Raw genomic sequence first — 25103 nt, forward strand, 5'->3', positions numbered from 1 at the left:
TATGTTCATCACGTATGTATTTGGAGTGCTGTGTGCGTGGCTGCCGATTAGATAGGGCGTGGCCAACAACCTCTTTGGGACAGGCCCGGCCCGGCCCGAATGGTCCGGCCATCTGGCCCACAAGCCAACAATTATCTGCCGCCGAGAGCTTCCGAAAGCTTCAACAAAATTTGACACTTTTATGGTGATGGCGGAGTGGTGGAGCGCTGAAGCCCTATACCATCGCTTTATCGCCGCTGCCTTTGAGTGCGCATCGGCTTAACGCACGCGCCAAACTCTCCAAACAGCCTTGAAATATCAAATATGTACATAAATATCAAGTATGTACATACATATGTACATCTGATTAAAACATAAACACGATGAAGCACGCGAAAATGTATGCCCCCCACCGCACCAGAGTGGAGACGATCATTATTCTAGTGCTAGTTCTAGTTATATCCCACTATCGTCGTTGGGGATATTCCTTTCGCATGAGTAATCTCTCCACATGCGACAGATCTTAACCTTTGGAGGGACACAACTCACGAAAAAAACCTGGCCAAAAAGCACTTAAAAAATACATACGTCTACCGATAAGATTGCTTAGGCAAATAAGCGGGACAAACGCATGCCAGCAGCTTAAATGATAATCTTTGAGCACACATGCTGGTACAACAATGTACCCGTACCCTCGCCCGAGACTCGTGATGCGGCCAATGTTTGAATGGCTTTAATGGTACTTCATGAGATGCTTCATGCAAGTACTCGTGTTTCGGTTGTGAAAAGGATTGCTTTCATTCCAATTCCATTCGTTGATCGTCTCATGCGTTTTGGGGGTCTGGGGTCTAGACAGCCCAAAAGAAATTTGGTTACCGGGCACCGATAAGATGGCCAGTCGGCCAGTTCGTCCCTCCTCCAGTTACCAACGGCCACGGACTAGTGCTCGAGGAACTGTCGTGATTGTCTCCCCCCCACACACCTGTATGCACGCGTCTGTGAGTCGTCGTCGTCGTCGTCGTCGTCGTCAAGTGGAAGTGGATCGTCGAAAGTCTAACATCTAATCAGCTCCAAGCTACAATCCACACAAAACGGGGCAATCCCGACACAAAATTATAAAACAAAATCGAATCAAATTACAAAATTTTGGTTGGCAGCAGATGAACTGGGCCCCTGCCCCTTCCCCTTCCCCTTCCCATGGGCGAGAGAGTAACGGACACGCAGATTCCAGGAGGGGAATTTTCTGGTATACGGATTGATATATTGATATATTTAATTAGTTATCGCGCAGGCAGTCAACTGTCAAGATAAGTCTATATTTATGCATTAGTTTTATCATTTTCTATTCGGTAATGAATTCGCCTGGCAGTGACGCAATTTCATTTGTTTATCGATTACCTAATACGCCGACGCCTCCGACAAGGCATACGTCACAGGGTGACCCATATTGTAGGCGGCTACCTATCCTATCTCTCCAATCGAAAAGCATCCCTGGGGGGCAGTGGCAGTGGCAGTGGCAGTGCCAGTGGATTTTTTATTCGGCTTTGAGTTGACCTTCGTGGGTTTATGCGGCGCTTCCTGTGCCAAGACACAAGACACACAAAACCCCCCAAAAGCCGCGCCACACAGCCCCAGCAATTACGAAGTACGACGAGTCCACTCGACTCGCAATTGTGGTCTTGTGCATTTTTAATGAGGCTCTGGGCCAAAAAAGCTGGCTTTGAGAGCTACAGAAAATAAAGAAATAACAATAACAATAACGATAATACTCGTAAAACATCCATCGCGATAGTTAATTGTGAGCGAACATAACACGCTCACGTATGTCACAACACAACAAACATCCCATCCCGATCCCCCAACACACACAACGTGTATGCTACCCCTCGATCCGTGTGCCCATAGCCATAGCCATAGATATATGCAGATATGGCAGCCCCTGGCTATGGTCCGACTATGGCTTGCTTTTAATGTAAACTAATATGAGTTTTATTAATCAAATATATACTATCTGTCTGTATAATATATACGCAACATATGTATATATAGTAGGGGTCTCTTTTTGCATTGAGGTCACAGCCAGCCAGCGAACACAAAAACAGATATAATAACGAGCCATAAAAGAAAAACTTTTAACAATATCCAACAGATTTGCATATATATATACATATATACTATATGTAGACTACTGGACTGGTTTTGTAACTGTCTGGAATTGGCCTAAAGTCCTTAAATTTCCTTATCATTCTTCAATTTTTATCACAGTATTTTGACGTACGAAATAGCCGAAAATTTGATTAATCTTTATGGCACTTTGTGCTATTATTGGGGCTCTAATTTCGGAGAACAATCGTATGTTACTATACCAATATTTATCTTACAATTAAAGTGCTGTAAATACAGGTAATGAAAGGTCAAGGTTGAGATAAAGACCATGGGAAAAATGGAAAACAAAGGATACACAATTTGATCTTAGAATCCCTCAAACTGAGGCACTTTCCTGTGTATATCTGAAACTTAATCTGATCATTGATCGCTGAAGATCGTGTAGAAAACTGACGATTGTCACTGTGATGGTGACCGTTGTATGAGTAGTAGGTAGCGAGATCACACGCGATCTTTGGTCTCATCTCAACGCAGAGATCGCAGACATTGGGTAAACGCCCGTTGCTTAAATGGCAAACATGTTAACCTTGACTATTGCCGGCGGCTGCGATGCCGAGACAGAGATTCGGAGTCGGAGCTGGGGTCGGAGTCGGAGTCGGAGTCGGGGAGCTATTCCAAAGAGCTACGTATTTTAAAGAAATGCGAACGCTGATGATAATGATGAGCATGAATCTGAAGCTGAAGCTAAGGCTAAAGCTGATGATTACGGGCTGCTATCACAATAGCAATAACTGACGTGTGAGCAATCTTTTTTTTTTTACTATTGTTACATATTCGTATGTGTCTGTGTCTGTGGCAGCAGCACTTTTTAATGGGTTAATAATGCGAGCAGGAATGTGAAATATGTGTCTACAGTGCGTTTCAAAAGTGTTCAAAAGCGTTGGATATGCCACCAGTTGTAAGGTACGATTTATCGAAGGAAACCGAACGTATCGCTGTGGCACATTGAAAGATCTCCAACGAGCAGTTATCGAATTAAAAACATTGGTAATCGATAAAAATCCCATCAATGTAATGATCATTACGGAGGTTAGCTGTCGAACAGTCATTTGGCGAAAAATATTGACACACAGCCAAATTATCGAGTCACTTATCGATTAAAGTTACATAAATCGATTTTTTATCGGAGGAAATCGAGCATATATCAATGGAATGCCATTTAGAATGAATATGAAACATTTAAAGATCTCCAACGATTAGTTATCGAATTAAAAATATCGATAATCGATATTCGTTTTTTTGAAATCAATAATTGAATGAACATTACCGAAAATCGAGGCACTTATCGATTATTTATCGAGGAAAACTACGTACGAGACATGAAGTCCGTTTCCTAAGACGGAGAAAGGTTCCAAATGGCAAATATTGATTGAGGTGACAGCTCTTACATCCGTGAAACGCACTGTACGTTTGCTCTGGTGACGATTGCAACGATCAATGGAGTGCGTGTGGCATGTGGCATGTGGTTTGTGGCACCACCGTTAGTTGGCACCACCGTAAATGAGTTCAAGTTTCCTTTGGATTCCAATTACGAGTACACCCCACCCTCGCCTGCAATGGGGGGAAGGATGGAGGCATTGAACATTGAATACGGCTACAATGTATCTACACAGATGGCGATGGAGAGCCTTAAAGCCGAGTCGAGTGTGTGAAATTCAACGGGGCGTGAAAAATGCGTCTGGCGGTTGCATTCATCGAATGCCATCATGCCTGTGCCACAGACAGACATTTTTCCGCCACTTGGAGGCGTTCATTTCGCTCATTACTTGGCCAACACAATTATCTAATGGCTCTTTGTGGGTCATATAAGACGGCTGCTAGCTGGCTTTATTACATCTCTTTCTGAATAGTACTATCTGATGTCTGTCTGTCTGTCTGCCTGTCTGTCTGCTGGCGCTGATCTTTGGGGAAGTGGAGCTCGAGGTTACGTTTACGTTTCAAGTGCCCAGAGATGATTAACGATTCCCATCAACCAATCCCCTCTGTCAAAGCCAAAGATACATACGTACGTACGAGTAGCTCTAATTATTTAACGCTCGAGTGCAAATTTCCATCCCAAAAAGTTGTGCAACTTTCAGTATTTCTTATTTCCTGATCAGATCGATACTTGGGAGGAGCTGGGTCTCCGTTTCGGTTTCGGTTTCGGTTCCGGCCAAGTGCTAATCAATGACAAAACGATCAGTTATGTAAGTGCTCGATTCTCCCGATTCTTTGTCGTGCTGCTGCCTGCCGGTATCTGCGACTATCAGTAGTTCATCGTTTGACCAGAATACACGAACCCAATCGAACCCCCGTCGTCTGATTGCCGCACTATACGAGCACGTACCAGAGAGTGTACACCAATAATAACCAATAATACACCTGATACACTGGCAAATAAAATCGAATCGAATGGAATCGAATCGAATCTAAGACCCAACACTCACACAGATACAGAATACAAGCAGAAGCGCTAATCAGCTGCTGCTCCTCCGAAAGTCGACGCAGAGGTGTATTGCGTCTTAGCTTTCTACCCGCCCCATCGTCACGCCCTGACAATAATACAATAAATATATATAAAAAACATATACATGTACATCTACTATATTTACATACATATGTAGGCATGTATATGGAAACGCACGATAACAATTCTGGAAAGTTTTTTCCACGCTTTGTGCCAAAAAAAAAAAACATGTAATAAGCGTGGCAAAGCCGGAAAATATTAAACTTAACCTTATCTAACGATTTTCGCTTGATTAGTTATCGATAACAGTCGATAGTTATAGATATGAAGACGAGATTGATTATCGGATTTATCGGAGAATAATAAACGAAAGCCATCGACAACTATAGAATGGAGAGGGGTTTTAGGCCGTTATCGCGGCAGATTGGTTCAAAAGAAGACAAGCTTCAAGGGAACGTTATCTAGTCATCGATAACAATCGATAGGAATAGATGAACAAAGGAGTATGATCTATGCCTGGCGCTGAGTGAGTGGCAAGCGATTTTTCATTGATTCTTCTTCTCAAAAAGATGTTATATGGATATCCACCTATACATATGCGTAACCCTCTAATCAATCAGGTGCAAAAAACCACACACACACAGATAATCGCCTATGTTGAAATGCAAATTAGAGGAATGATATTTATGTTTCCGCATAAATTATGAAATTATGAAACTGAACAGATTATAGATTATTTTGATTATTTGAGTTCCATTTAAATGTTTTGGGTTTCGTTTTTGTTGGTTTTTTTTTTTTACTTTTTGCGACTTGTTCTACCTTTCCTTTCTTGTGCCCAAACGCTTTTGTTTGTTTATTTAATTCCGCTTTATTGTTGTTTTATTTGTTGTTTGAATCTTTTTTCGCCCGAATTTTGAATTGATTTTTAATGGGAGGAATTTCGAACGAAAGCGAAAGCGAAAGCAAGCGGCCGGCAAGGGGCCGGGTCTCCCAATGAAATTAGTTGTATTTTTACGAGAGAATACTATCCCCCCAGCAGACACACACACGTTCCGTCAGATTGAGATCCCCCCGCCCCCATCAGTGCTGCTGCTATCTTGAGCGCGCCTCGTTTCGATCTGAGGTTCATTAGGCTTAAGCGAAGATTTCCTGCAATTTTCCTATTTATGAGCAGAAGAACCTTTGCAATTTCTGTGTATTCTGTAGATCGGGTAACGAGACAGTGTATAAATAGAAAAGGCACTCTCTCTCCCTCTCTCTGTAGGCCAACGGCATCTCCGTGTCTCTGCTGTGGTCAAGAGTCAATTGAATACTGAGGTTTACCCTCCCCAGGGGATAGCAAGTATAGATAGATAGATGGATAGGTGGATGGATGGATGGATGGATAGATAGTCGACCCAAATAAACGAGTACGCATTCGACAATCTACTGGATCACCTCTCACTATAATTCCCCCGACGCGACTGTACTCGTAGTACTTATTTCTGTGTGTGTGTGTGCGGCGGTCGGTCGGTCGGCCATCAGAGCGTCTCGTGGGAAGGAGGCCATTCCAATCAAACGCATTTTCCTAATTAACGTCCAGTCCCCCACCCCATCACCCACTGGCTCTGCCCCTGCCTCTGACCCAAAGATGCAACAACATACATACAATCAGAGCCACGTCCAAATCTGGCAAAAAGTACAACTAGCGAAGCAAGTGACGATACGATACCCGTTCCCATCGATGACGTTGACGTTGTTTTTGTTTTTGGTTTTGGTTTTGTATGTGTGATTCATTTTTTAGATGCCGGTCGCTCGATTTGCTTGGAATTTTATGAACCAAAAACAAAACAAAAAGCCGACTCGTAATCGGCATGGAAATGGAAGTGAATCAGCGTCTTCAGTGTCTGTGTTTATGTCTGGGTTTCTCTGGCCAACAGTTCAACTGAGAATCAAGTGTGGGAGTGACTTCCACAAAACAGAACCGTAGAGCTCTTTCCGCTCGAAGGAATGCCTTCTCCACAGACGATATTGAAATCTACAACCAATATTTCACGAGACTTTTTGTAGAATGCCCTGCCCTGGGAATTTGTGGGAATATGTCGAAAGCGAACAAGGGTGTTCCCCTATTTGTGCCTATCTTTTGTTTCATTCCTCCCAAAAAAGTACTCGCTATTTTCGGTATTTTGCAACAATTACTCACCTTCGATGCATGAAGAATTCACCAGATGGTGTCCGCCGTAATTGCGCCAGGATTTGGGCTGCGATTCCACATTCCCAGTGGTACCCAACTCGTCGCCTGCTCCATCGATTCGCTTTTGCGAATTGCCATAGAAGTGACGCTGTTTTTGGGTATGATTCTGATTCTGGTTGTTGTTGTTGTAGCGATTCTTGCGGGAACCATTTTTGTTGTTATTATTGTTGTTTTGGTATCCAGACATGTTGCCGTTGTTGGAATTATTATTGGAATACTTTCCAGGGCAGCGTTTGCCGCCGTTGTTGTTGTATCCGTTGTTGTAATTGTTGCCACCAGCGTTGCCAGTGGTGTGGCCATTATTGGAATTGTTGTTGTTGCTATTGTTATTGTTTGGATTACACTGCTGTTGCATCTTCTCATCTAAAAGAAAAGCGAAAGAAATTTTGGATTACTTAAGGATTCTTTTGTTTTGGTTTCGGTTTGACCTACAGTAATCTTTCAACTTAAACTTCAACAACTCAGCGAAACCGAGGTCGTGCATTGTGCATGAAAACGCGGCGCTGATATGACAGTAGATACTATGTTATTTATTTTTATCCAGTTAGCAGGAGAGACTCTGATCGTGTAGAAAACCACAAACCGCCTGCACTTGCATTTGAAAACGAACTAAACGAACGATAGCCAGCAAAACGCGGGAAGAAAACAACCAACGCCCAAGACCAAGAAAAAAAAAACCCAGAGTCATACCAATTCACGTTTACGACTACTACTACGACGCCATGGCGATGATGACGACACAGTGAATCATCATCATCATCATCGACTCGACTCGACTCGATTCTCTGATAAGTGGAATACGGAATACGGCGAATTCGTAGTCGTATTCGTTTTCGAACTCGAATTTGGTTGCTATCTTTTTCGCCGTAGAGCCTAGGGCAGGCTATGACCACGTGCCCCCAGCAGTCCACACCAGCCCCCCACACCACACCTATTAGCTTCCTATTTAGATAAGATATGATAATACCTTCTAGAGGGTATGTACTTCTTTGGATTATGGCCATATCTTAGACAAACCTCACCAAAAGTCTTTACCCTGAACTTCAGATGCTGTTTATATTCCATTTCCCCGGAATTTCCACTAATTTTAGTAGTACTACCTTGGAACTGTCCCGATAACGTGTTGATAATACGAACACGGGCGTATGATCCATGCTGCTTCCAAGAAATCGTATAGATATGGGTTTGTTTTTACGAGTATAGGGAAAGGACTCCTTTCCAAGGGGGTTTCCCCTAAAACGTTTTCGTCGATGCACGAATTTCCATGAAGGGCAGTTCGATGTTCGAATTTTCACGGCTTTCGATAGAAAACCACCGAATGGCTGTGGCTGTGAATGGAGATCTTGTGGGGAATTTTGACAATTTCTCGTTTTGGGAGAACGAAAACGAGTGGCAGAAAAAAACAACAACAACAACAACAAAATAATAAATTAAAGACAAAATAAAACAAATAAAAGCCACGAAAAACAGGTACCAGTTCGTGCCTAGCGCGCCGGGTCCATGTGCGTACCCCTGCCCCTAACCCTGCCCCTCGCCAGGCCGCCCCACCGCCACCCGAGCCACGAAGAGAACTCTTTGGAATTTCGCGTGGAGTGTAATTTGTTGTTCTCACTTTGAAATTGTTGTATTCCTTTTTGGCAAATGCGAAATATATTAGTATTCAAATGATATGACACGCCCACTCTAGATCGGCTATGTGGGGGCTTTTGGGGCGTGTGATTTACGAGCAGATGGAGAGGCGCCGTCGTGCATTGAATGGCGAGAATTCGCAAAAGACGGCGCCTGCATGGAATTGAAATTGGAATCGGAATGGAAATGGAAATCGCCAGGAACATTGTGGAATGGAGAGGCGATGCTGCCGGGCATTGAATCTCTAGGTCCATCCAGAATGGGAATGGGAATGGAAATGGAATTGAACCGTTAAGAGCCGCGCTTTAATGAATGGAATTGAAATTGAAATTGCTTGGATTATTCCTCAGCGAGTTCCAGAACCAGTCGTTCCCGTATTTGGAAGTTCATTGAAAACGCTGTGCAGGGCGGCACGTGTGCCCCCCTCTTGCGATGGCAGAGGGCGAGAGCGGGCGGAGAGAGGAATGACTTTCCCCTTTAGGGTGCCAAAAATTGCAACGGAAATGAAAGGCGCGCGTGATTCTATTTGTGGCCACAGAACTCATCAACTGCATCATCATCATCATCAGCGTGATGATCGTGATCATTGGGGATCGGATCTTTGGGATCATTCATAAGTTAGCAACAGAAACGGCACGAAACGGATCGAAACAAAAAAAACTACAAAAATACCAGAGCGCCAAAGTTGAATGAATTCCAACGAAGAAGCTCTCACAAAGCAGAAACGCGACAAAGCCGCTAAAAGGGGAACAAAAAAGAGAGAGACAGGAAAAAAAAAACAAAGAGCAAAGGGAGCAAAAAGGAAACGAGGCCCGGCACGGCAAGAATTACCGCGCCATAAAGAGCGTTCGAAAGAAGACCAGCACGAAAGAGTGGAGCAGTCCCCAGTGAAGCGGATCATTAGGGTGGAAGAAGAACGAACCCCGAGATACACTTTGATCGATCGCCATCTGCCCTCTCCTGCACCGAGGATCGTATTTCATAAGCTCCTTAAGCCAGAAGATACAGAAGATATGCTACATGTGGCGCACCATGCAGCAGTGCCCCTCGGTTGCTTGCCCATCGAAAGCCACATGTGTGCCGAAATTTCAAAGGAAACAAAATGCAAAAAGGGTATGCTCTGGCATCTGGCTTTGCGCATGGCAACAGCCCCCGATAATGACAGCGCGCATTCAGCGCATGCGTGTCTGCCACAGATACAGATACACGCACACACACAGAGGAGTGGGGACACATGCGGCAGATGGAGTTTCCGAAAACGTACAAAATCTCGTTGGAAATTTTTGCCGACTGCTGTGTGGTGGACCCGTGCCCGTGCCCGTGCCCGTGCGCATACGTCGCTCGAGCATTTCCCATTCGCATTCCCCAATCCGCAATCCGCAATCCCCAACAACACACCACTAAAACAAGTTTCCATAATGAGTTTAATGCCTTCTGTTTCTGGGGTTACCTCGGGGTGCTAACGAACTGAAATACTTGTTTGCTTTTCCCCCCTTCGAGTGTTGTGGGGTTTGAAGTTCATCGCGCGAGCCTAAGGAAACACGTGTTCTATTTTCAGAGTCCAAAAAAGAAACTCTTAGAGCGAGCGACGGAGGGATAACAGATGGATTGTAATCGTAGTAGACAGAGTGCTGTGTAGCCGGAAATGTTAACGCGGCCTCAATGCCTTGTATAATTGTCTGTGCTTTTCGGGGCATCAAACAGAACGAAAACAAAAAAAAAAAAAGATGTGTATGGAAAATCCATAGAAAATTAAGTAATTCGCATTCCAATTACGTGCACAAGCATCTAGAACTTTGTGTGGCATTCGGTATTCCGTATGCCGTGAAACGTACATTAGATTGATGTAAGACACACAGAGTCATACAGGAAGAAGACCCAGCCCCTGCCCATGGGACGTGCTCTTTATTCGGGGATTGGGGTTTCGCGAATTCGAGAAGTACTACTACCAATATCCGTAGTGGGCAGAGCAGAGCACATATGTGCACACTCGTAGATCGCCGGCGATGGAGCGTGATCTGGTGACGTTTATTGCGGGTACAATTAGTTGTATTTTATGCCTGAATGGGCAAAAAAGAGCGAAATGAAAGGGAAGGGGGATCGACCATGCTTTGGTCTGTGGCGGGTGTGGTAGGGTCGGGTCGGATCGGGTCGGATCGGGTCGGATCGTTCGATAAATAACTCACTTCCGATGACGACATCGAGTGGTGGTGGCACATGGCGATGGGATTCGTTATCATAGCCGTATGTTATCTATAAACGGAAGAAGGTTTCCTCCACCCGTCCATAAATAAGCTCAAGGTATTTCCGCTCTTTCTTTATTAAAAATCTATCGAGTCCAGAACCTATTCTTCCCTGCTTCTCAATCCAATAAATCACTCAATCCAAGTGGAAAGCCCATCAGCTAATTAGTGAAAAATCCATAATTATAGTTTGGAAAACAAATATACAAATGAAGATCAGATCGGATTGGATCGGATCAGGTCAGATCTGCGTCATAGATCTCCCCGTACACATCGTTCCGAGAGACCATGGCTGGCATTCGGCAATTGTTATTAATTGAAAACATTATGGAATCCGCTGTTTACTCAAATACCAAACACAAATCAACTAATTTCCCCGAACGAAATTTCCATCTCTAAAAACGAGATATACATAGATACATATACATCTAACAGTTCGCATCTAATTCTAGTTGTATTTATTTTGTTTTGTTTCTCTTCAGAAATTAAATTGGAGGGATATGAGAATGAGTCCCGCGTGCTTGCTGTCACAATTCTATGATTCTGACACTTTTCTGACAGCCCAAAAGAAAACCTCAAGAGCTGTACAGATGAAGAGCTGAACCTGAAGAATACTCGAATGCCACAAGACAACACTCCTCCTCCAAGTATCGTAAGCACTGAATTCTTGAGACACTTGTCAAAACAAATCATTCTCAATATATTTATGTATATTTTCATTTTTCCAACTTAATTTAATTGCAAGCGGAGCGGACCAGCGGCCAAACGGACAAGCGGCCAAGCGGCCAAGTGCTGAATGCAATTTAATAATCATCTCCCATGGCTGTGGAATCTCTGATGTGGGATCTCTAATGAATATCTAGATCGAGAGGCATAGAAATTGTCTGCCCGGCACATTGATGCTCGACTCGAGACGCACAAGCGAAAGCTTCAAAAGGGAATTCCCTAGAATTCGGATCAGAGTAGTGCTCTGGCCTTCCTACTGGAAACGTGGGTGTTCCGCATCCCAAAGGACACGATTCTTTTGTAGATCGATAGGAAATCAATCAATTAATCGACACTGCCGAAGCGGCTTCTTTCTTCCTTTTTCTCTATGGTTTCTCTCTCTCTTTGCACTTTAGATCTACCGTTGATCTGCCATGGGGCTGCCGTTATTCCAGCTCTAGTGCTCCACTCCACCGCCAAAGTAACGGGCCAGAGCACAAGTGGATCGGAATCGGACTCTGAATCGAGAGCCAGAGAGGCAGAGATTTCTATCTATCGAGGATGACCCATATTTCGGCGAGTGTTTTCTCTGCTTTTATCACAATTTGCAATTGCTGGCGATGCTCCACGGACGAGGCGACGTTTCACGGCCCACTCGAAACCAATACAGATACAGATTCAAACATATTTAGATACAGATACAAATACGGGATTTTGTTTTGGTTTATTTCGTGCGGCTTTTATGTTCTATTCTGCCAAGAAATTACTTTTTTGACAAAATGTTTCTCGCTATTTTTTGTTTTTGGGGCAGATTTTGTTTTGGTTTTTTGTGGGAGATACTTTTCTGTTTTGGCCGCCTTCATTCTTCATTCATGAGAAAAACACACAAAATATTTATGATAATTATTATTATTATTATTATAATACATAATGGCCGACATATGATATATATTATGGTCGGTTTGAATGCCCCCTGGGGGCATACATACTCGTATGTATTATTTTTGAACGCCAAAAAGTGGCGTGTAGCAGTGTGGCAGCGTGGCAGTGTGGCAGAACTCAATGATTTATTTGACTCTGCAGCCAAGAAAGTAATCAAAGTAATACAAATGGGGGCGGCGGCGGCGGCCACACACAACACATTTATAAAAACAGACACACAAAAATATACAAAATAAAAACACAATCCCTAAACGGAACAGAAACTGAAACAGAAGCAGAACCAGAAGAAAACAGCAACAGAAACAGAACGAAACAGAAACGAAACACAAAACAGAAAGAAACGAAGCGAAGCGAAACGAAACGAAACGGGGCATACACAGACAGTAAACATCTAAAACATCTAATCGTGTACTCTTCGAGATCTTCGAGAGGAACAACAAGGGCAGTGGCCAGTGGACAGAAAACAGAAGACAGAAGACAGCTAGAGAAATGATGGCAAATTTTGATGCATGCCGCCAGCTGTGTGCGAAAGACAAAAACAAAAACAGATCAAGAACATGCCACAGCGAACCATCAAGGGATTACTGCAGCAGGTCCCAGGGTCTCGACACGGCACAAGATCACAAGAACCCATCGAAGGACATTCCTATCCTATCAGATATCATGTATCAGACCAAACAAATGAACATGTGCTCCAAAGACAAGCAAACAGAAGCTCGTAAGCAGATAGCACTCCATCAGATAGTGGATTAGAACATGTGTTCGAAGATGTAGAAGGGTACACCCTCCAGTGCCAACTGATAGAGCAACCCTTATTGATCCCACTTGGATCTTGGCATTCTGATTCCTTAAGAACAAAGTACTGAATGGTTCTGCAAAGTGCCCACAAAGTGGAGTCCGCAGCACGTAAACGTACCATCGATAAGATGTGGAAGAAGAAACGGAGAGACAGAGAGAAAAAGCCAACAATATGGCCACACTCTGATGATCGGGCCTTGGCTCTGTCTCTGTCTCTGTCGCTGGCCCCAAACCTCTCCACCATTTGCATGCACGTAGTACTTGTTTTTTTTCCTTTAATTTTTAAATAGAAAGTAACCTCAATTGCACTTGTAAAAAACATAAGTAAATAACGCATTCGAGATACATAACAAAAGAGACAGAGACACAGAGCGACAGAGAGAGAGAGATAGAGAAGTCAAGTAAATATACAAGACCTACTCGATGTGCCCCTTCTCTGACTCGCTCTCTGTGTGTGCCCCTTCGAGTGACGACTCTCTGTGGCAGTGAAAGGGGGCCCCCTAAATGCTAAAAAGTACAGCGGAACAGTGGAAAGATATATACAGATAGATAGAGAAACGAATTACATGTTTGGGAAAGTGAGCAATAATTATAGTTACTATTACTATGGAGGTTCCCTCCACAGAGCCAGAGATCTCTGGCTTTCTTTTGCCAACGAAATCTATAAAAAAATTGCGGAAATGATTTCAACATTTTGCAAACACACACAACATGTACAAATATTGTACGAATACGAATATGAATGGGGAGGATGTTAATAAATTTGGCATTGACGGAGCACCCGAATGCAGTGCGAAATTGGAGTGGAGTGGAGTGGAAAACAGAGTGAAAACCGTGAGAAATCGGAGGGAATGTTAGATAAGTTTCCAAAGAGAAAACACAGCTGGAAAATATACAAAAAAAACACATGAGAAAGAAGAGCAGAGCAGGGAAAACACATACTACTCGAAAGATGGATTAACGGAAGTGTGGCATGGGAAATGTAAAACAGTAGGTTAAAAGCGTGGAGAAGGGAGGGGCGGAAAGATGGATAACTGAACGATGAACGATCTATAGTTATTGCTATTTGAATAGCCCATAAATCTCCCATTTGGAGGATCTCCCATTTCTAATGAATAATCTTAAATGTGATTCGATTAATAATCGTTTACTGCAGCTATTGATATTTTAATAGCCAAGACTTGTTCGATTGATCATCCCCAACCTATTCCATACTCCATTTGGTCAAAGTTCTCGATAAATAATCGTTTACACCAGTAATCGATATATAATAGCCATTCCTGTTCGATTTATTCTCTAATTCGTATTAAATTTCCGACTTATGCAGATGATTTTCTTCCAAATTCGATTAATAATCGATTCAATCTTCTATTTAGATAAACGGTCCCTATTTAATGGCAAGTTGGAGCTGTAATACTTCTATAGTATTGCTAATCGATAACCCAAACAATGTGGAACAATTGACATATTCAATATTCAATGTTCCACATATTCCAAATGGTTTTTTTTTTTTTTTTTTGTCGCTGTCACGCCTGTCGGACGCCGCGTCGAATGTGCAAATCAACAAGTTGGCAGCGCGCGCGAAACAGAAAACCAAATAAAAAAAAGGCTTATGTAAAAATAAGCGCAAAAATCATAGAATGCAGTGAGCTTTGGTGATGAGAACGGGTGAAAATGTACAGTGAAAAATTGTTTGGAATGCGATCGGCGATCGGACATCGGCAAATCGTCTATAGACGATGGGGCGGTCCAACAACACGATTTTATAGAGAGAGGAAATCACCACAGAACATACGACCCACACAAAGCTCTCCCGCCCCCCACCAATCTAAATAAAGATCAACAATTGAATAGATTTGTATCTATAAACTGTTCTAAAACACACACTCGAGTGTGGACGCGAGAGTGTATGTATCTGCGTATCCGTGTATCTGTTGGATACAAATCTGTTGATATATAGATGTATAAATCTGATTTGGTGCTGGGAAACCTTCTCGCCGACACTTTTCATCCAATCAGTTAATCACAGAATCCTACCAACAAATGTATCTTTGTATCTTTGTGCATAAATAGTTTCAGTTTTCCGCTATAGGAACAACCTATGGGCCGAACTGGGGATACCCTCGAATCGAATGGACATACAGAGAGACACAGCCATTCTTTGAAGTGCCACACTTGATATAGGCCCGAAGAAGATACTTTGTTGTCGTATAATATATTAACACACATTTCCGGCTACAAATTTACACTTTCCGCATTTTCCCCTGCTACCAAAACGCTTAAATTTTTGCTCTTTTGTGGCCTCTCACCGCTGGGCAAATAAATTCATTCATATATTGTGCATAAATAAAATCATTTTCATATGGTGGTACAGGGGGAAAGCGGAAAAGGGGGGGCTGTCCTCTTAAGTGGAAATATATTGAATGTTGAAATTCTTGATTAGCATTTGATTGAAGAGATTTCATAGAAATAAAATCCCCATCCCACTCGGCACTCTCCGAGACACAAGTAAATAGATCTATCGTAGATCTACCTATCTACCGCTTAAGAGATCCTTTCGAGGTACAATCGAAAGCCTATGGCCTGGCCAACTTCTGGCTGTTTGAGAGTAAAAGTGCTGCCCGTTTCCTGTCAATTAGCTTCAATTTGTTTCTCTTTCTCGCGTCTAGCGTTCGTCTCGCTTTGTTCGTTTGGCCAAAAAAAAATCGCACCATTTTGTTGCAGTCGTGATGATGTTGGGCTGTAAAAAGTGCTAACAACTTCGAATACATCAGAGAGCGAGAGATGATGACGACAGAGCGCGGGGTGGCACGAGTGCCGCTTGCATCACATAACAGCAACAAAAGCGATAGAGAGACAGCAACAGCGAGATATCAAAAGCGACACAACGACACAGCGAGGCAACGAGACAGCGACGCAACGAGACAGCGACACAACGACCCAGCGATGCAACGAGACAGAAACGCAACGAGACAGCGACGCAACGAGACAGCAACACTACGACACAGCGACGCAACGAGACAGCCGCACAATGAGACAGCGACACAACGAGACAGCGACCCAAAGGTACAGCGACACAACGAGACAGCGACGCAACGAGACAGCGACACAATGACACAGAAACGCAATGAGACAGCAACGCAACGAGACAGCAACGCAACGAGACAGCAACGCAACGAGACAGCGATGCAACGAGACAGCCGCAAAATGTGACAGCGAAGCAACGAGACAGAAACACAAACACACAGCGACGCAACGAGACAGCGAACCAAAAGCACAGCGACGAAACGAGACAGCAACGCAACGAGACAGCAACACAACGACACAGCGACGTAACGACACAGCGAGACAGTGACCAAGCGGGATTGCTAGAGCTAGACTACCATCACTCGAAACATCGGAACATCGCGACGGCAACACTGAGTACGTAAGTATCTTTACAGCTTGAGGCACTCACATGTGGCTTTGGTGGATCTCCATGATACTACAGGCACCACCCCTGAGGATGTACCCGATGAGGAGGTATACATCTTTTTCGAAAATTGTATAAAATTATTTAACTATTTGAATATTTTCCGTTGGTAACTGCCTTGCTCACAGTAATTTTGTTGAATGTTGAATAACGAACCAGCTGATGCTTGGCACTATAAAAAATGCCTGCTATTTCTATAAAATATATTTGAAAAGTGAACACAAAGCTAATAAGCAAACAAAAGCCTATGTAGTTATGGAATTTCGAACTAGAATTCTCTAGACCAGATCGAAAACTCTTTGACTACTCTTTGAGGCTGGAACTTGGCGAGAAGGAGCTCCTTTTGGGGGAATGTTTCCTGAAAGATTCTGCCCCACACCTACAAATATCTTTGCACTCACATGTTTTACAGCGATCTTGGGGATACACCCAATAAGGTCCCGACGATGGAGGGTACCACATTTTCAAACACCTGACAATTTTGGAAATATTGAAAATTTTGGTATTCTTCTACGTCTCGTTGATTTTCAGTGTAATTTGCACCGAGATTTACGGAGTAAAATTCACTTAAAATTTTCCTACAATTTACAATCGGGTACTTCACACAAATGTCTGAAAGGCTTAACCTTTGGGAGGCGGAAGAGGGGGCGGGGCAGTTATTTTAACATAAAAGTCAATGAAGATACTAGCTCCCAGTATTTTGCGATACGAAAAAGTATCTGAAATCTTCTGTCGTACACCTGGAAAAGCGCTGACATTATGTGTGGTTCATTAATCATGAGTATTTTTGTTTTTTGGGATATATTTATATTTGGAAATGCGAGTGTGTGTCTTTGATTCATATTTTTATTTAATTGTGGCACGTAGTAGAAAAGCCGCAGAGAAAACAACATCGAAAATATCAAGGTAAAGTGAAAACGAGCGACCACGACGACCGGAGCTGTTAAATAAGAAGTTCGAAAAAACAAAAAACCAAAAAAGAAAAAACAAAAACAACAAAAAAACACAAACGAGGCAAAACTTTCGCTTTGGCTTTGGCTTTAAACTTGGCCAAGAAGCAGGCCCGAAGACGAGACCCAAAGATGAAGACGAAGACTGGAAATGGATGAGCGATGAGCGATGGCCGGGGTCGCGGCGGGTCTGTTGGGGTATCTTCGACCTTTGCTTATGTCACGTCTCTGTGTATTTCTCTTCTCTGCTCAGCAAAAAAGCAAATTTCTTCGACTCTTTTCACTTTTCGAGTTTTATGCAAAAATCCACACAAATCCCATAAATGGAGGGTCGCCGATTATGTCACGACACACGACCTACCCTACCCTGCCCTGCCCTGCCCCGCTCCATTCCGCACGTAGAGACGGTGTCGGGGCATGCCCCACAGATGATTCCGAAATTCGAATCAGAGTCTGCTTTTCTGTATAAGAATCTGTTTTAGAGAGAACTAAATGCCAACAAATTAGCATAAGAGTTCAAATAAATTAAAAAAATACCAGAGCGCCGGAACGACAGAGCCCCAGGAATGTGCCTCGACTGTGCGGATACCCTGTACTTGGAGACGGATTGATGGGGCCCCTTTTGAGGTCCTGAAAGGGCAAAGAGTTCTCCCTCTCCTCTGATTGATGGTTCAAGAGCAGAGCTCTCCGGTTTCCAAGAGGATGGGCCCATTCGATGGGTTGAGGCATCAGCATGCCCCACAGTCTCAATTGCTCGAAAGAGTATTCACTTTTGTTTTTGTTGTGCTGGAAATATTTGCCAATAGAGATTTCCAAGCTATTTTACTGGCTAAAAAAAAACAATGTATAATTGCCACGATACGCTTATCGGTGCCACAGATCGGAAGCGTTTAATACGCGTTTGTTTTTTACGAAGAGCGTGAAAATGTTTTAAAACAAAGTAGAAAACCATTAACAATAGTAGTATTTATGGCAAAAGTAATTGCTGGAATTATATTCAATGCTATTCGGATGATCCACTGTTCCCCTAAGCGAAAGGATACACACACACACTGCAACAAATTTGATTAAAAAAATAAAACACAAAACTCAGAGACCCCTCAGTCCTCGCTTATGCATTATGCATTATGCATACCAGATCCAATTTCAATTCCCCTGGAGGGCCCTAAAGGGGCACGAAGGGAAATACTTACTCGTAAAATTCCATGCCATACGAGTGGGGAAAAACAACAAAAAAGAACACAACAGAGAACGAAAATAAAAGGAATACTCGCAAAAAAGAATACAAATTAATCTACTTTTTCCCCCTGATAAGAGAGGAGATCTATTGCGCGCAAAAAATACCAGTACTCGTACCCCTCTGGAGGGGCAGATGGATGGGTCAGAGCGACAGCAGATGTTCTTCCAGCCGTGTGTGTGTGGGGGAATGGAAAACGTAGGTAGAATATCTTCAGGTACGGATGTATCCGTATCTTCTGCTAATTTATTGAATTTCATTTACTGCCTCACACAACAAAAATAAATGAACTCAATTTGAAACAAAAGAATGAAAAAACAAAACGCCAAAGAGCGTTGAGGCGGCCATAACAAGAGCAAGGCGAAAGATGCACAAAAATAGCAAATGGCAGATGGCAAACAAAAAAAACACAAAAAACAAACAAAGAAAATCAAAAGAAAATTAAGTTAACTTTCTGATCTGTTTGACTGTCGGATAGATCGGCGATATTCGGCCCTCCTCCGGCAGCGCGAATGCGCGGGACCTTTCCCAACCGAAAAGAAAGTAAGTCTCTGCAGGTTTTGTATCTTCTTTCGTGTATCTTTGTATCTGCTTGCAGTATCTTTTCAGCCGATTGTCTCCTTGTAAATTAGTTGCGTGTGAAAGTTGCTGCCGCGAGTGTTACGTAACGATCGGGTTTTATTTCTTCAAAGAAATCAAATGAAACAAAAAATCGCCGACTCCAGATTCGATCCAGTAGATCCCTGAGATACGATCGCTTTCGAGTGATGTCTTTCGCTTAAAAGTTCGACTTGCAAACAAATTTCTATGCAGCCAACACTCTTTTGATTAATCGCAATCGAAGCTCTTATCAGACACTCCCCAACTCCCCATCGGACGGGGGCGCGGGGCTAACGATCGCGCATTTTGAAGGTTGTGGGGTAGGTCAGGGGCGCACACACAGACCTATTGTGGCACATTGTGGTTCCCGTGGGATCACAATCACAATCGCAATCGCAACAAGTTCTCGCGTGTATTTACTTTCCGCACACTATAAATAATGCCCGGGGAGTCGTCGTATCTGACGGCTCCAATGGGAGGAGAAGTGTGGGAAAGACCCATTTGCCGGCTCCCGGTTTGGGGAGCAGCTGTTAAAACTTTCCTACTTAAACAAATTTCACATGATAAATACACGAGAACAAGAATAATTTCCATATTATTTCTGTTTTTTTTTTTTTTTTTGAATTTGTTTGCTTTTCTGCGGTTATGGGGATTGCCAATAGCCAGACCGTTCGCCGTACTCTGTTTGGCTCTGTTCTATTCCACATTTAAAGGAATGTGGAGCACAGCATTCATTGCCTCAAAAGTGGATCAGGTTAAGTGCCAAAATCCATGCGAAGATCCGATCAATCAATGAATGATCAAACTATCCGAATCCATAATTGCTGAATGGCCTCAAGTACTTGATGAATGAATCAAAACATATGCTTTAAAAAATACTGTTTATCTTTTGTAAATTTCCACATTAACATCATGTCAAAATCTTACATATATCTGCAGCTCTTAGTCAGCGCAATCGGGGAGTCTGGGGAGGAGTCTGGCGTGGAACTGACTCACGTTTCACTCTGTCTCTCTGTCTCTTTCTCTTAGTGTAGACCTTTCTTTTGTACTACTTACTTTTCCCTTTGGCCAGTCCACTGGCCACCTGAAGGAATCCATAGACGGCTATCACCACGCAGGGCAGGGCTATAACCCCAAAGGACACGTAATCCATGTGCTCAAAGTAATTGGTGATTTGCTCCATTTTAGATTTCTTTTTCGGTTTCTATTGTATTTTTAGTCACTTGCAAAGTAAACACTCGAACAAAAAAACCGCAAACACACACACAAAAGTGTTAGCTTAACTTTTATTTATTTTTGGATTATTTTCCAAAAATTATTTTTCTCACTTTTTCTTGTTGTTGTTGTTGTTGTTGTTTTGGGGTAAAGAGAAACTTTCTTTGTTCTTTGTGGGGCAATGCGCAGGCGCAACGTGTATTTTTTTGATATTTTTGTTGGATTTTTGGGCTTTATTTCGTAAGAGTTTTCGCTGATTTCAAATATATGTATGTATATTTTTGGCTTTTACTTCAAGCGTTGTTGCAGCTGCAGATGCAGATGATTTTCAATGCGTTGTTGTTGTTGCTGTTGCTGTTGTGGCGCCTCCCCTATATGAGGGGTATCCTTGCACCGTTGCTCCTCGGCGTTGGCTGTTGTTCTCAATCGTGGATGCCACTGGTGTGGCTCTGGCTGTTGTTGTTGTTGTTGTGGCTTCTGTGATTTCTGTTGCACAAATAACAACGCCATCGTTTGGCACTGCAAATCGGGCGCAACTGATTTGCATCGGTGTGGTATCCACAAGTCCAGACACAACCAAATCCAAATCCAAATCTAAAGTTCTCAATGGGAACAGACAAGTTGTATCTGAAAATTTGTGGCCTGTGGGGAGGGACTCTCGGGATTCGAATCGACGGGCAACGGAACGAAACGGAACACTCGCGGAGACGTGAATTTCGGCGTTGGGGCTAATCGAGTCGGTCGGTCGGGGCGCACTTTGCGATTCGTCGTTGTGCTTTCTGCTTGTAACGTCGACGACGGCGGTAAAACGTCGACTGGTCTCATGGCAGAATTATTCACAAACTGCGGGTACGGCCCCAACTTGGGGGCTCTCTCTCGCTGTCGCTCTCGCTCTCTCCCTCTCTCGTTGGCGTACATGTGAGCGCATGGTAAAGCTGGCTCGAGGTGTGGACAACCCTGCGAGCGCCGTCTCTGGCCTCTTTTTACGGGCCATACAGCATTTTTCCAGCCGCATGCCAAATGTTAAGTGTGAGAGATTCCAGCAACGTGGTATGTTAAGTTTCGGCTCTCATGAGCCGCAAGTTAAAGGAACAAACCCGAATAACGTAATAGTAACAGAGAGAGAGAGAGAGAGAGAGAGAGAGAGAGAGCGAGAGGCGCGCGTGCAAAGCTCTGCTATCTGCTCTCTGACGCTCTCACTTTCGCCCTCTCTTCGCTGGCGGTCGGAAATTGGTGATCGGAAAAGCACTCACGTGCTGCCGAGTCATTCGGCATTAAACGACTCTGTAGCACCTGCAGATAACAGATGGCAGATCAGAACTCTTCTTCTTTTTGCAGAACAGGATAGATCGCAGGCAGCAAAGAAAGCGCATTTTGATGATGAAATATCGAGTAAAAGTTGAGTAAAGGATCGGATCCGAGCGGGGGGTTTGTTGACCAAAAGACACGTACTACCAAGAACATGCGCCAGTTGGAGAAGCACGTACTAGTGTTGTGTCTGTTTGTGGCATTTACTGCCACCTCCATTAGCCCCTGCATGCCCACACACCGCCCCAAACACAAGCAGACAAAAAGACGGACAGGCAAACTTTCCATGGGGCCACGTCAGCAAACGGCCGTTGACGTTGGCTACCAATTACAAAATGAAATATAAAAATATATATCCTATCCTATCCTCCCCTCCCCCATGGCCATAAACCCACGCTCCAACCACCTCACGGCATTAACCAACACGTCAGCCATAAAGTTTGTCCTCTGTGGGAGTATTTGTCCTCAGTATACTACGATAAACGATACGTAAGTGCATAATTATTGATTGGCTAAGTTAATCATCCGATGCCCGAATTTCGAACACATTTGGATGCCATCTGTGAGTCGTGAGAACAGTACTAGAAGAAGGTAAAAGGATCCCATGAAAACTGTCATTCTCTTCTCAAAGGACCAACATTGAGCCTGTAATTCGCATAAATATTTGTATATTTAGGTCTTTGGTTGTTTAACCAAATATTTTCCTGCATGCGATACGGTTATACGAGCGGCGCGTCATGCAGCCGCGTCTCTCGGTTGTGTTTCTGCCTCGAATCCACGCGGAAGCGTGGCTTGGGTGCACGTATTCTAGCATTTATATTTGAGGTATGTATAACCATAACATGAAAGGATCTCTTACTTTGTCAATTTCCGAAAATATTCCTGCACTTGTTATACATGATATATTAGTCCTTAATAATGGCAATAAACAGTAGTAAGAGCTCTAGAAATGGACATACACTGGATGCAGCTCCAAGCAGAGGCTTCCTTATATTTCAAGAGTCTATATGCTGATGCTCATTATAATAATTACGATTACGATTGTGTCCCCCATTTAGATATGGCTTATCAATGCATTTCTGGTTTATCTCTATATGTAGATAGATGGAGTGACCTCAAAAAGCCCCCTATCGCGCAATGAACCCCCGATGTACACATGAATGTCCTCATTCCAAGACCGACAACAAGCCACGACACGTGTCCTTGCCCAATAGTCCTAATAAGAGATTTCGCTCAAGTAACTCATCACGAAAGCAATAAAGGAAGCGACAAAAGAAAGGGAAATGACAGCCAGCCGTTGTCGTTGTCGTTGCCGTTGCCGCCACAGCCGCTGCATGAGGCAAGAACTGCCTGTATCTGTGTATCTCCTTCTACTTTCTATCTGTTGTCTCTGGCTGTGCCCGTGCCTGTGTCTGTGCCTTTCAGGTTCAACGATTTATTTGTTGTTCAGAGAATGTTAATGACTTGGTTGACTCGTTGCTGCAACCCCCAAGGCGTCGATGGAGCCTAACCTCCCTCATAAACCATGCCCCAAAGCTGCTGCTCCTCCTCCATCCAGCCATCCAGCCATCCACCCATCCATCCGTCCATACGTCCCTCCCCCCAGCATTGAACTTGTTTCCAATTCAATTCAATTTGGCCAACAACCCATCTGGCTGGGTGACTTTTTGGCTGTTGTCTGTTGCCTTCTGTTGTTGTGTGTTTTGGCCATTGAACCTGATCCCTCCACGCCTTATGGACACACTCTCTCCCACTGTCTCTCTCTCGCTGCCATGCCCCACCCCCTCTATGCCACTCCGCCTCTGGCGTTTGGCTTCTTTTGGGTGGTTATGCACCCACATTTTGGCCGTAGTCCGCTTGAATTCGATTGAATTTATGCGCGATTCGAAATGTATATAGTATTGCATTATATATTGCATTTCTTGCTAATTGTTTACGAAACGCAACAAGTTCTATATAAATATTATACGTATATATCTAAATTCCCGTCTTTGGGTGCTCTCGAACAAATGCGCAGTTTCGAAATGAATTTTTTAAGTGTTTTCTTGTTTGGTTTCTCCTCTTTTTCTCTTTTTTTTTTTCTCACTTCTTTGTAAATTATTGCACATATTTTAGATTTTGTTTCTTTTTTTTTGTGGTTCGAAAAGTGTTCATTTTTATGTGGATAGGTTTAAATGAAATGGGGGGCGTGTCACTTACTCAGGGTATGGACAGGCAGTATATTTTACTCACCTAAAAGTAAAGAAAAAGAGGTCATCAAAATAAATACAAATTGTAGAAAAATTCAAGGAAATTGCTAGGAAAATAAAGATTTTTACTAAATCGAAAATAGTGTAAGCCGAAAGCCATTTCAAGATCTGGTATCCGGGTGTTTTGTGAATAAAATGTTGGTGCATGGGCTCAATCGATTCCTTTTGCAATCTTCGATTACTCAATCGATTTGTCGATAGCAAGCTCACAATTTCCCTTCCTGATGCTCTTACAGCTCTTTCTCTACGAAACTTTGGACTTTTCGCGAGCACAAAAGCTCTTATCGGAGTAACGAACCGAACCATTCGGGTTTTATTGCGAAAAGCGTGTGCGCAGGCCGCTTTAATCGGCCAGCGAAACGAGAGATGGGGGAGTGAGAGGGAAAGTGAAAGAGCACGAGCGAGAGAGCAGGTGCTTGAACTTTTTTTTTTGTTTTTGGTGGGAATTGGGGGGAATTGCAGCAGAGTGTGCCTCCCTCGTGTGCCCTCGCTCCCTCTGCATCCGGCCGACGCGCGCGTGTCTATGATGTAGAATCAGGTGCATGTGGCGGATGGCGGCTGGCGGCTGGCGGCACTTGGGTGAGTGAACCCCTATCCGACCCTACCCTGGCTCTGACCTTGTCTTTGCCGCCACGCAAATTGTTGGGGTAGGCGACTCTTCCCAGGGGCTTTGTTTGGGGTGTCCCCCGCCCCGGGGGATGCCAGGGCAAGGCGCTAAATAATTAATAAATTGTAAATTATTATCGCCTGCGCCTGCTGCTGCTGGTGGCTGTCGTCATTCAATTTGCATTGCATGGCAATCTCCTCTCATGGTCAGGCGGTAATAAACAAAAATAAGTGCAGCCAAATGCAGTTGCAAGTGCCGACTAGGGGTATACCCTAGTCCAAGGGAATGTCACGATGGAATGGGCATGGAAATCCCCTGGAGGGG

At 43.6% G+C, this 25103-nt stretch overlaps 1 protein-coding gene across 8 annotated transcripts in view; it reads right to left on the minus strand.

Annotated features, from left to right (window-relative positions):
* The window catches only part of LOC108157372 (putative uncharacterized protein DDB_G0282133), a 36109-nt gene that overhangs the window by 5377 nt on the left and 5629 nt on the right, over positions 1 to 25103 (minus strand). For 4 of the 8 annotated variants that reach the window (XM_033391268.1, XM_033391287.1, XM_033391267.1 and 1 more), the window contains exon 2: positions 6774 to 7187. In XM_033391268.1, the coding sequence (XP_033247159.1) occupies positions 6774 to 7187 (414 nt within the window). Of the gene's footprint in view, positions 1 to 6773; positions 7188 to 7256; positions 7353 to 16598; positions 16790 to 17014; positions 17091 to 20456; positions 21440 to 25103 lie in introns of those variants that run through there. The other 4 variants (XM_033391269.1, XM_033391281.1, XM_033391275.1 and 1 more) reach the window with 4 other exon arrangements.

The sequence above is a fragment of the Drosophila miranda genome, chromosome XL (genome assembly GCF_003369915.1).
Source record: "Drosophila miranda strain MSH22 chromosome XL, D.miranda_PacBio2.1, whole genome shotgun sequence".
Lineage (NCBI taxonomy): Eukaryota > Metazoa > Arthropoda > Insecta > Diptera > Drosophilidae > Drosophila > Drosophila miranda.